Below are 13235 nucleotides of genomic sequence, written 5' to 3'. Positions count from 1 at the left end.
TCCTGCAGACAGTCATTTTTCCAAACCAAGACGATTGCCTCATCTCCTTCCTGCCGCTGGCTCACATGTTTGAGAGACTAATTGAGGTAAATGGGCCGACCCGAGGTCTGTGGGAGCAGGAATGTAATGGCTGTGTGTAGGAGTTTCAGGATGTTAGCGTGGGCGTAGGAAGAATGTTTTTATGGAAGGTGGGTGTCAGTAACTGCATGCCGGGGTGGGACTAAGAAGCTACATCCCCTTATCTTCTCCTCCCACTCATGTTTCGCTTTCCAGCTTCCAAAGTAAATGACCTTTCCTGTAGTTTGTCCCCAGTGGAGGGCAGGTTACATTATTTTGATGTCTGCAGAAGAGCATACACACACACACACCAGTCCACAAACATGGCTGCCTCTGTATGTTGTCCTTAGCTGTGGGTAAAACCTGATGCTGAGTGGCTGAAGGAGCCAGTTAGTTTTCAGTTTCAGATTTAGTCACCGTTTTTGACAAACTATTGTGGCTTGGAAAAAGGAGAACATTTTCCAGTGCTTCCACTGTTTGGAGATTTGTCATACTCGTGGGATCCAAACAGTGAACAGTGGATGCCTTTTATTCTTCAGTACACTTCAAAGGACAACATGCCTGAGAAACGTATCGCATCACGTTTCATGTCAGTTGATATTAGTTATTTGTTACTGGTGAAGTGACCTTTCCTGTTTTATCCAGTTTCCTCTCAAGCTTTTGTCTAATTTTCTCTCTTCACTTTAAGCAGTTATGAGAAACATTAAGCTGCTGCTGCGCAAGTTAACGGTGCGTTCACCCCCAACACGTTTAGCGCGTCAGGCGTGCCTGGTTCACCTTCGTCGTCTATGTGGAGGCGCTTCGTTGGACACATCAGGCGCATCCAACACGCCCGACAAATGGGCCGGCAACAAAAAAACAACAGCTAGAGCGATTTTGACACGCCCTCAACTTTGAATATAAACCAGATGCGCAAAATGCGTTTGATGTGAACGCACCGTCGTCTGCATTCAAAGTGCACGCGCATCGAACTTGAAGCGACGGGTGCGTGTAGAATCTGACACCTGCTCACCCAGTCCTCTAGTTTTCCCATAAATAACGTGACCATGAACGCACCCCAATGTTTCCATCCCAGTCTTCAGGTTTTTGCAGCTTCCTAACAAGTTCCTAACTCTATCCAGGTTTTACATGTTTGATGAAAAGTTCCACTTTGTTTTCACTTGATATACGAGTCAAAGTATCTTGTTCCATGTATTTGGTGTTTTCTCTACATGCTGTGTGGGACTTCTTATAGTTTTGTTCTTGCTCATTTTAAATAAAAGAAAGGTCTTAGGAGTAGTTTTCTACAGATTTTCCCACCTGATCTGTGGATTTCTGCTGCTTCTCCAGAGTTTATTTGACCTGGTAAATTTGCAGTTGTACCTTCCTCTTTTCATTTTTGGCTGGTGAATTAAATGGATCTCTGTTGGATAGCAAAMGCTTGAACAAGCTTGTTATGTAAACCAACTCTCCTCAACACTTCTCCACAACTTTACTCSTCACCAGTCTGCTGTGTTCCTTCATGATGTTATTTGTTTAAAATGTTTCCCAAGAAACCTCTGAGGTTTTCACTGAACTGTGTTCATGGATCGCAGTGGTTTTAGCTGGGTACAGAAGGCTGACATGCATTTTCTGAGGCGTGAATGCAGTTTGAGCTCTTGCTCTCTTATAAGAACCCTTAACAAATGACCCACATCCTGTACAGAGCACATGTTGCTGCTTTGTTCAGCTGTCATCTCACTTAATGCATTGTTATTAGCTGGTAGAAAAAAACTAGCTGGTTTAGCAGAGTTGTTTTGAAAAGCTCTGCTGATTACAGTAAGCCGACCTGTTCCAGACAGAAAATGTCTTTTACTTAGTGCTGCTTAGTTTTGACGTTTTTATCTGAGATGTTGACACGACTGGTGACGGCAAACAGACAGACCTCAAAAACAGACAAAACAGGCTTTAAGAGACGTGAGGCTGCTTGCCAGTCCACATTTGTGAATTTGCATATAGACCGTGTTTGTTGCATCACATCTGAGTAACCGGCTGCACACCCAGACATGAACCATTTACATCAACAGCTTAAATCTGTGTTGCATTACCTTTCCTTTAATTTTGTCTGGAGATTAAGGGAATTTGCTTTTATCCTGTGTCAAATCCAAGATGCCATTTTTGTTAGATAAAGGTGTGTGTGTGTGTTATTTATGATTATGTCAATTTGTGTTGCATGTGGCAGAGGTTAGTTTGCAGGCAGGCAGGCAGGCAGGCTGCACATGAGTGTTGTCAGAGGCGTGAGACCCAGACACAGGAAACCACCTAACTTCCCCAGAGATCTGCATTTCGGGTCACACGATAAAGCAACTTCAGCAATGTCGCACAAACATGCAGCGTTGAGCAGTTCTATGGCCTCAGACGTCCTGAGAAACCGGATGAAAGCCTTTTTATTATTATCATTTGACAGAAACCAAACTTTAAATTGTTAGTCAATAGAATAAGTATTTCAATTAAACCTGTATTCTTGTGTGTTAGGGGTTAACTTTGTGTGCATGAAGTTGGAAATAAAAAGCATCAACTGGAAATGTCCTCAGCTGATACTGACTGACTTCCTACGCTGCTAATTTGAGTTGCAGCCTGTCAGAGTTTGTTTCCCATACTATTTTAAAATGGCTTGAGAAGTTATGCAACACAACGGTATTGTTGTGTTGTTGCAGAGAAAAGTGTATTATTTCATGTTCAACCAATCAAAGGGAAAGTCCCCTTCGTTTGGTTGACGGTTCTTAAAGGTTACAATGACAAACACACCTGAATTAAAGGGGCGGGGCATAGTGCCATTTTATAGCACAAGCAAATAACTGTGTTGCTTTCAGTTGTGGTAAAAATGCTGTGGAAATCCAACATCTTAATTTGACACCTTGAAATTAGGCCTCTGTCTCTTTAAGAACCTCTCGCTCTTTCATAATTAGTGCCTGTGTAATGTCTTTGTATTGTAAACCACTTTGAATTGCATTGTTGCTGAAATGTGCTGTAAACTTAAAGTTGTAACTTGTAATTTTTATTTTAAAAAATGATTACATATTTGTTGAAATGGTCACTGTGTGGTGACAGAATGGTATGAGACAGATAAACTGAAAACAGAGATCTCCACTGCCTGCCACTGGGAGCAGGCACTGGTGCTCCCAGTGCTAACTAGAAGCAACCAATCAGAGCCAGGAGGCGGGTCTTAGCACTGTTAGTCATAATCTCATGTAGCACTGCTCATCCCCCACAGTAGCAGCTAATGTTCTGATGCTCAGGCTAGTTAGCTTAGCAAGCGACGTCGGTGGATAAACAGTTCTTGGCGCTTTTAGCAGTGAGTAGATGAGAATGATTGACGGCTCTAAGACCCTCCTCCTGCCTTTCATTGGTTGTTTTTGGTGCATTTCTTCAGACGGTAACACTAGCTCAGGGAGAAAGTGGATTAAATTGATTTTTTTCACAGATTATCACGACATGCTAACAGTTTCAACAAATATGTTAAAAGCATATTCTTAATAAAAGTTACATACTGCAGCTTTAGCATCACAACCATTTTTGTCCATTAAGCAGTTTAAACCACATTGGACTGAGAAGCAGTTCTTATGATGAGACTCGCTTCCACCTGGTGTTTGCTAATTGCTGCTGCCGCTAGTCTTGAGGAGCTGAGTGGGGCGAGGCGCAGTGGATGGGTTCTCTGTGAGGCTGGAGGCGCTTTGTGGGAACAAGCATTTAGAAAACCCTAAATGGTTGCAACAACAGATTCAGTGATTCCTCAAACACGCATGACGGAATCACAGCGACTCTCTGGGTTTGGTTTAGAGGAGGGAATAACATGACAACATGATGTGAAGCTGAAAAAAAACTTGATTTTACATAACAAAAAGTGGGCTCTGAGAACTGGGACACTTGGTTTTCAGTAAAAAATACTCATAAAAATTCCAAGTGTACAAAGGTTCCTCCCTGTGACTTAGATTTACAATAATAATTACATTAACGCAGCAGCGTCCTTAACCTCGTGAAGTGATAACACAACTGAAACGGCATGTTTAGCTTCCTCTTTTGACAAAATGCCATGAAACTTGTGAGTGTGGTAATCAAAGCCATGACATTTACAACGACTGTGATGACATTAGCACAAACTGGCAGCCGTGAGAATGTCCAAGTAGGTTTATCAGAAGTAGAGAGGTCCTTTTGGGTTTTCTTAAAGTTCTCGCATTACAGACACAAAATAAAAGCTTTTAATGTTATATTATGTGATGGACCCAACACAAAGAAGCAAATTATTTTAAATTGGAAGGGAAATACTTTTTTTTTTCTTCAAATGTTTTACTAAATTTGTAGTTTTACATGGTTTGTACTGCTAAATGAAATCCAGTACAAATTAAAATCCAAACCTAATATAAAAGCTTTAAAGTAATTTGGTCTTATTTTATGTGATATAATGAACACAAAGAAGTAAGTTGTACTGTACAGCTGAATAAAATTCATTGCAGCCAAGATTTTTCAGAAGTAACTGAACCTGTAAATTGTGTGAATACTCTAAATTTATCTGATCTTCTTTTTCTCTTATATTTGTTTTACACTTCTTGCACTACAGGATTTGAATAATAATCCTGAGCTTTAGGATAACTGTGTTTGCCTTGCCCACCGGTGCAGAACGTGGTCTACTGCCACGGAGGACGGATCGGCTTCTACCAGGGAGACATCCGGCTTCTTCCCGAGGACATGAAGGCCCTGCGGCCAACCATTTTCCCCGTGGTGCCTCGGCTGCTCAACCGCATGTACGACAAGGTGAGGTGAACAAACACGGAGAGGCTTTTTTAAAAGCAAATAAGCTCTCACAGTTCTATGCAAATCTTTTTTTTTTTTCAATCTGTTATATTTTATTCCAATTCTGTCGCCATGCTTTATCTGTTAAGTTTAGTAAGTTGGAAAAAATATAAGCAGTTAACCCTCTGTTAACTGTTAAGCCATTAGTATTGCCTTATGTAGTATAATGTTTCTGTAGCACAACCTGAACTTTGTGAATTTCATCTTATTTTTTCCTTTTTGTATACTTTGATTGCGGGCTGCACAGTGGCGCAGTTGGTAGAGCTGTTGCCTTGCAGCAAGAAGGTTCTGGGTTCGATTCCCGGCCCCGGTCTTTCTGCATGGAGTTTGCATGTTCTCCCTGTGCATGGTGGGTTTTCTCCAGGTACTCCGGTTTCCTCCCACAGTCCAAAAACATGACTGTCAGGTTAATTGGTCTGTCTAAATTGCCCCTAGGTGTGAGTGTGTGTGTGCATGGTTGTGTGTCCTGTGTGTCTCTGTGTTGCCCTGTGACAGACTGGCGACCTGCTCAGGGTGTACCCCGCCCCTCGCCCGGCACGCTAGCTGGAGATGGGCACCAGCAACCCTCCCGACCCCACTGAGGGACAAGGGTGAAAGAAAATGGATGGATGGATGGATGGATACTTTGATTGCATGTTAGAGCTCGAGTCACATAAAAACATAAAATCCGAGTTGGAAATTTTTTTTTTTTTCATTGTGAAACCCACAAACATGTTTTTTGTTATTTAGAATGATCATGTATACTGCAGTGCAGATTTCTTAAACTGCTGTAAAAATGTTTCAAGGAAAACAATTTTGTAAAATTCTTAGCATGGAAATGAAGGCAATTTCTTTGCTGCGATGTCATCACAAATCAGACATGTTAAAAAGTTCAGGGACTCCTAAGGGTTAAAAACCTAAACTTATACCTAGAGCAGTGGTTCTTAACCTTTTTTGAGGTACCGAACCCCCCAGTTTCATAAGCGCATTCAACGAACCCTTCTTATCTTCTTCCCCCCCGGCCGACACACAAAATACTTTGCGGTATTCTGATTTAGTAATGTAATTCTATTAGTTGTGTTACCACCCCCACGCCACTGGAGGCAGTACCAACCCCGAAAAGATGCGACTAAGGAGCAGATTTAGACTATAGAATTTGGTAAAAACTGTGAGTTTTGCTGAAGTAATTATGACACAAGTTCAAATCCATGCTGAGAGTGGAGCTCCTTCAATCAGGGCTCCTCAGCAGCACTGATTGGCTAAGCAATGTAACGTGATTCTCTGATTGGCTAAGCAATGTAACGTGATCCTCTGATTGGCTAAGCAATGTAACATGATCCTCTGCAGCAAGTGATGGCAAAGCAGGGCGTCATCACGACTTTACACAAGTGTGTCTTTACCTCCGCAGCAGAGGCTCCACCGAACCCCTGAGACCAACTCACCGAACCCCTGGGGTTCGATCGAACCCAGGTTAAGAACCACTGACCTAGAGGGATGAAAACACACCTAAAAGCTTGTGTCTGTCATAATGTGTGGTTTTAAAGTTAATCAAAATGCAGCAGGTGGAAAAATTAAGACCAAAAAACTTCAAACAAAAATAATGGGGAACACAGGGAACCAGAGCAGAGCAAAAAACAAACAAACCCAGGAATCCAGAAGAGAAGATGACAGGAAGTTACAGGAGGAACCAGTGAGAGGAGCACAGGGACAGTGAATGCTGGAATAATGGACCTGGGCTGATTGGACACCTGCCTGCAGGTGTGAGGGAAGAGAGAGAAAGTGGCACATGGGGCTAGGAAATGAATCTAACTCTAACTAATGGCTAGAGGAACTTTAAATAACTAGACAATAGAAAGAAACACAATAATCAACTAGAATTACAGAAAGGGCTGAACTAAAGTAGAACAGAAATATGGCTGATCTAATCAAAGAAAGAGATTAAGGAACACAGAATAATAATGAAACTRGAATCAATAAATCAACGTTGGCCATAACAGTGTCTGTCTTTAGTAACTCTGTTAGTGCCGTTTGAACCAGTGGAGAAACAAACAGCCAGGCTGCGCCCATCTGAAGACATGTGTTTTCTATTTTCAGATTTTTAGCCAGGCAAACACCCCGGTGAAGCGCTGGCTGCTCAACTTTGCTGCCAAGAGAAAAGGGGCCGAAGTCAGCAGAGGCATCATTCGCAACGACAGCGTCTGGGACAAAATCTTCTTCAGTAAGATTCAGGTAAATAATCTGATTAGGACGAGATGAACTCAGACATCCCCAGTCACTCTCACCCCAAACATAGTTTGATTCTCCTAAACACAATGCCTCAGTCCCARCATGTGGCTGKTCTCGTCCAGRRAGTAAGAATGAAACCAGCATAAAAAACACAGATTCTTCCTGGCTCTGCAGCCCACAAACCGTTCCCTGAAACMGTTCCCTGAAACAGTTCCCTGAAGTTGTTTCAGTTTTGGAGCGGCATCCAGAAAGGAAACATGGTTGAACTGTACCCTCCATATTTACTGTCTGGGACAGTTGGTTTCAGAAATTGTAAAATTAAATTAATCTCTTATCCAATTAACTTCATTTCAAAATGGAACCTTTTTGAAAAGCTCCTGTTTTGTTTATATGTGGAAAGTGCCTCAATTAGTGACTTAATTTTACTTTCTAAAGTTAAACATAAACATCTAATTAGTTATTGAGGACATTCAGTTTTCCATCAGCACTGTAAAACATTCAAATTCAAAGATACTTTATTCATCAAAAAGGGAAATTAAATGTTGTAACTCATATTAATTCAGATTCTTCTAAGAGTTATTGTACATCGTGATGGCTGTTGTAGCAGTCTGTATTACAGTRRATTTAAAGAAGCCTCTGACTGAAGACACTCTGGCAGTGGCAGCATCATGCTGTGGGATTCTTGGTCGGAATTGAAGCAAATAAAGGCAGATGGAGCTAAATGCAGTTCAGTCATTGAATAAAACCTGTTAGAAAAGGCCTGTGACCTGATCCGAGGCTGACATTATCTATTAAAAATGGGAAAGACATGAGAACATGCCATTCGAATTAGGCAKACCTTCTAGAAATGGCTAGCATGGAGGGTACTGATGCTGTATTAAATAATTTGGTTTTGAAAGTTGWATCTGTTTTGTTAAAACAACTGAGGTTGTAGCTAGTATCAAAATTTCTGCCTAAAAATTATACAACACACTGCAAAAACACAAAATCTCAAGTATTTTTATCTCGTTTTTACAGCAAATACACTTGAAATGAGACAAAACCAACTTACAAGTAACTTTTCAGCAAGAAATAAACTTTATTTGAAGTCAATAATTCCTTAATATTGACGAAAACGTTCCAGTTCCATTGTCAGATTATTTAATTTATAATCTGGGGAAAGTGTTTTATCATGAGTGAAATAATCTGTCAATATTAAGGAACTATTTAATTAAAACAAGCTCCTATATCTCACTGAAAAGTTGCCTGTACTTTAGTCTTGACTTATTTCAAGTGCATTTGCGGTAAAAACTAGATACTTTTGTGTTTTTGCAGTGCAAACACGGCTGAGCTTCCTTGGTCTCATTAACATTCTCCGTTTTGGTTCAGGCCAGCTTGGGAGGACGGCTCAGGATGATTATAACTGGAGCGGCTCCTACCTCACCCAGCGTCCTGAGTTTCCTCAGAGCAGCTCTGGGTTGCCAGGTCAGACACACCCTCACAAACAACACATGCCATGCATATTTACATTAACTGAAGCAGCATAGTTAAAAGACTATGGAGGACATAAAGGCGCAGAAAGTGGTCACATTTATCAAAAGGAAGAAGACAGAAGAAGTCCTCAGTCTGGGTTCTGCAACACAAACTGACCCAAACTGTTTACCATGATGACGTCGATCATCCACAGACACTTTATTCTAAACTGTAGGACAACAGGAAGACAGTTCCCACTTCCCTTCTCTCTGCATCTCCCATGCTCCCGTGTAGGTATACGAGGCATACGGACAAACGGAGTGCACAGCTGGCTGTACCTACACCACACCTGGAGACTGGACCTCAGGTGAGGCCTCATCTCTAATCTCAAACCAACGAACTGTTTCCTCCAACCAGAGGTCGAAAGGTGATGACAGTGACGAGTGATCAATGTCAAAAGCTGGATGAAGGTCRTTGTATGAACTCTGCTGTGGCTCTGTGAGCTGCTTTGATTTCCACTCTGACAGCGAGGATTGCGTGGGCGTCACTGTGGCGTAACATCTCAGACGCTCAGCTGTACCTCCTCTTCTCCAACAAGATGATTTATGGATGGGGGAAAAAATGAGAGGGAGTGAGTGTGGGAGAGCRAGGAGGTCTATATCCGTTTTTCTAAAGAGGGGAGAAGGGAGAGGCCTGATGAATCCAGTGGAGATGAAAGCTGCTCAGCCTGCTCGCCCAGGTGGTTTCCCACATCTACAGGCAGGTGCAGAGGAGCAGAAGCGGCTATGATTGCCTCCATTATGCTCTATTGTTGTACATAAATTATCTTTTGTCATATTAACGCAATTAACTGCTTTGAAGTTGCATATACAGCTAAAACCAGCCAACATTTCTTCTACTGTTTTGATTGCATTCTACCTACATAGTAAATACATTGGCCTTAATGATGCTGCATATAATGAGACATTTTAAATTATAATATTTCTGAGCTGGAAAAGAAATATTGAGTTTGTCATTMATTTTCAATTTCTMRATTATGATTTTAAAACTCTTTTTAGACGTTCTGTGTTGCTGAAATATATATAAACTGTGTGACAGGTGAGACTYAGTGCACAGCATCTACATGTGATGTTCTGTCACAACATCCAATTTATATWTTTATCTAATAAATATACAACTTCTTCTTTTGGGGGGGAAGCTGAAAAAAAATTGTTGCTGCAACAGGTTGTCTGAACAATTGAAACATTTTATACAAGAACMTGTAGCTCCTTTAAGGTATAATTTAATTAAAGGTTTGTGCAGAGTCATGCCATCAAAGGGATTATATAACTTTTACAAACCTCTGTGCKTCAACATGTTTTGAGTCAAMCGCTGCACAAACCAGTCATGAAGGCAGTGTAACATCGCCCCCTGCTGTTCAGTTTTCAAATATATWTTTTTTTAGTTTTTAATAGTAGGCAGAAATAGTTTGCTAAAACGGTTTAAAAAATTCACCTAACATTGTTTTCTTCTAGGTCATGTTGGCGCTCCSCTGCCATGTAACCTCATTAAACTGGTGGATGTTCCTGAAAAGAACTACTTTGCATCTAAAGGAGAGGGAGAAGTAAGCAAAGTATTATTTTCCTGCCAGAATAATAACATAACAAACTGCTTATTTGAATGGTATAYAAGGTTTTATTYAAATTACTGTAACGTCTACCAGGTCACTGACTTTCTTTTTAAGTTTATTAAGTTTTCCATCCGAACTCTTTCAGGTCTGCGTGAAGGGACCAAACGTGTTCAAAGGCTACCTCAAAGACCCAGAGAGAACGGCCGAGACGCTGGACGCAGACCGTTGGCTCCACACCGGAGACATCGGCAAATGGTTACCAGTACGTTACATAAAGCTARCACCAGCTGTGTCATGCAGAGACGTTCCGAAAGGCGCTGAGGTTCTGTTCGCTTTGTCGTCTGGTGTAGAACGGCACGCTGAAGATCATCGACAGGAAAAAACACATCTTCAAGCTGGCGCAGGGCGAGTACATCTCCCCTGAGAAGATCGAGAACATCTACATCAGGAGCGAACCGGTGGCGCAGCTCTACGTTCACGGCGACAGTCTGCAGGTACGACGTCAAACCTTTCTATCAAATTCACAGAGTTTCATTTGTAACTTCTCCTCTAGAATCCTTAGGCTTGTTGTTTTATCTCTTGGGTTGACGTTGTGACTGCTTGCTCCAGTCCTGCTTGGTGGGAATCGTGGTTCCTGACCCTGAAGTGATGCCTGAGTGGGCCAAGAAGAAAGGTATTCAGGGAACTTACAAGGACCTTTGTAAAAACACGGTGRGTAAAACTTCTGCAAACATTCATTCTAAATGATTCCACAACTAATCTAAAGTTAACACTTATACATTCTGTTAACAGGAATTGAAGAAGGCTATCCTGGAGGATTTGGTGCGTCTGGGCAAAGCTAATGGCCTCCTGTCGTTTGAGCAGGTAAAGCATTTCCACGCGTTACCAATAACCAAATGAACTCCAAAATTCTTTGAAACCTGCAAAGATTTTTCTCTGCAAAAAGCCAGATTAAAGTTTGCAAATGCAAAAACTCATTAATATTTTTTTTCTGGAAGCTGTTAATTTACGTTGAGCATGAAGATGTTGATATTGGAACTGTTTTTTTTTTCTTTTTTTTTTCTTGGTCTGCACTATTTCAGTCCATGTTGAAGTCAAACTGGGTCCAGTGACACTGGTACTCCACCAGTTACCAGCAGGCTTGCTTCTTGGTTAACAAATTCCTAACAAATTCCATTTTTTCTGAGGGAAAAAGATTGAGTATTGGGTCATAAATCAATCTCAMACCGGTCGTTGTTTCCATTTTCCAAAGGTGAAGAACATCTACATCCACAATGAGATGTTCTCCATCGAGAACGGCCTCCTGACCCCGACGCTAAAGGCCAGGCGACCCGAGCTGAAGGAGTTCTTCAAGAAGAAGATCGACGACCTCTACAGCAGCATCTCCATGTGAAGGCCACCATGAGCGCGTTTTCCTTTGAGCATCCCGACACAAAGATCTGTTTCTACCTGCAGTGGGACAATACTGCATCTCATGAGCCAGAACATGCTTTGGGAAAGTAAACCACAACTGTCTCAAACGTGGAAGATTTAAAATGGCTGTTCAGAACAACCTAAAAAAAAAACTGAATAAAGGGAAGACGGTGCACATTGTCATATTTATTTCTCATATTTATGCATTTACTGTATAGATAAACTCAGCTATATGCTCAAGAAGCTGTTTAACTTTTATTCTGGGATAATTGGTTGTAGTTTCCCTTGCAGCATGAATTTGTCACGTGAAAAACCAATCAAAACTAAAGAAGCAAGTCAGTGTTTAACAYGGCGCCGTCCACTAGAGGGCAGCATAGAACAGCATATTTAATCTAAAACAGTAAATGGAAAATAAATATTTATGACAATGTGTGTTTTTACATATGTTTCATGCTGTCTTTTGTTATATTGGCTTTAAATTAGGCACATTAAACTTACCAACACTGCTACCTGCTACTGATCCAAACAAATCACTGCTAGGATCCCAGAGGCAGAAAGAAACGCCTCAACATTGACCTGATCATCACTTCCTGTCACTCTGCTCCCCTCCSTCCAGCTTCAATCAGCCAGACAAACAAGTGTGTGACCACAAGTTTGACGTAATTGTGTGTAGAGTAGCTGCAAGAGATTTCTAAAAGTGGGAAACGAGACTAATGTGAATCCACCTTTCTGCAAACCTCTGCTCTGCTTAGTGCGGAGCATTTACCCAAATGAAAATCTGTTTTTAACTCATTCATTGCAGGGAGAGTCATCACTACACGACTGTGGCCAGACATTCAGCATGCATGCACTTTGTTCAATGTAAGGAACCGGCCAGATGAAGCTGTCGCCTCAGCTGGTCCAGTCGCTGCTTTATTTTCCATTCTTTTCTGCACAAAGAATAGGTCTGGTAAAAACTAAACAAAAAAAAAAAATCAATGAATGAATGAATGAATGCAAAACCAGGGATTAGGGCAAAGCATGCAGTTTGCCATGCAATGCTGAGACCATTTGGCTTTCAACGCAACATGAGGCTGGGTTACGAAACTCGGCTCAGAGCGATGGAGGGTTAACAGAACAAACAACTTTTAAACATGGGGTACATGTGTTTTGTTTGAAGGGTTTACAAATAGTAGTAATGCATTTGCTTTTAAAGTTGATTACCGTCCCAAAGCATAAACAATGTGGATGTACATAAACGAGGGCAGGTAGATGTAAGCATATTTATTAAAATCAACCGTTTTGAATGACTTTTTGTTTTTGTTCTCTCTTTTTTGCGTGTTGTAGGAAAATTGTACTTAATTTATTTATGTATTCTGATGTACAATGGAATCAGCACCATATCCTTGTAATGATTCATCGCTGCAAAAGGGATGAGGGAGGGCGGGGCGACAGGAGCAGGGCAGTGAAATTAAAGATATTCTGGAATGATTTTAAACGAGTCTGTTGTTTTTTGCTGCTATGAAATGTCAGCGTTTTGTCTGTCAGGGAAACAAACAATGATCATTTAATATGAAGTTATGTGGAAATTTTGGCAATTTGAGGATCAAAATGAAATTAATTCATATAAATAAAATTGAGGCAAAAGAAGCATTTTTTCAAATCAATTTCTTTCTGTATACCGTACAACTTATGAAACATAAAACCTGAA

The 13235-nt window shown here is 41.0% G+C and overlaps 1 protein-coding gene across 3 annotated transcripts in view; it reads left to right on the top strand.

The window, feature by feature from the left end:
* Positions 1 to 13015, top strand: part of acsl6 (acyl-CoA synthetase long chain family member 6) — a 39070-nt gene extending 26055 nt beyond the window's left edge. For all 3 annotated transcript variants that reach the window (XM_008426876.2, XM_008426879.1, XM_008426877.2), the window contains exons 11-21: positions 9 to 86; positions 4693 to 4827; positions 6940 to 7074; positions 8440 to 8535; positions 8818 to 8890; positions 10038 to 10126; positions 10278 to 10394; positions 10483 to 10626; positions 10742 to 10843; positions 10925 to 10996; positions 11385 to 13015. In XM_008426876.2, the coding sequence (XP_008425098.1) occupies positions 9 to 86; positions 4693 to 4827; positions 6940 to 7074; positions 8440 to 8535; positions 8818 to 8890; positions 10038 to 10126; positions 10278 to 10394; positions 10483 to 10626; positions 10742 to 10843; positions 10925 to 10996; positions 11385 to 11525 (1182 nt within the window). In that variant the 3' untranslated portion in view covers positions 11526 to 13015. The remainder of the gene's footprint in view (positions 1 to 8; positions 87 to 4692; positions 4828 to 6939; positions 7075 to 8439; positions 8536 to 8817; positions 8891 to 10037; positions 10127 to 10277; positions 10395 to 10482; positions 10627 to 10741; positions 10844 to 10924; positions 10997 to 11384) is intronic.
* The last annotated feature ends 220 nt before the right edge of the window (positions 13016 to 13235 follow it).

Source organism: Poecilia reticulata, linkage group LG14 (genome assembly GCF_000633615.1).
Source record: "Poecilia reticulata strain Guanapo linkage group LG14, Guppy_female_1.0+MT, whole genome shotgun sequence".
Classification (NCBI taxonomy): Eukaryota; Metazoa; Chordata; class Actinopteri; order Cyprinodontiformes; family Poeciliidae; genus Poecilia; species Poecilia reticulata.
Note: the sequence above shows the minus strand (reverse complement) of the source record. Positions and strands in the feature narration are given on the sequence as shown.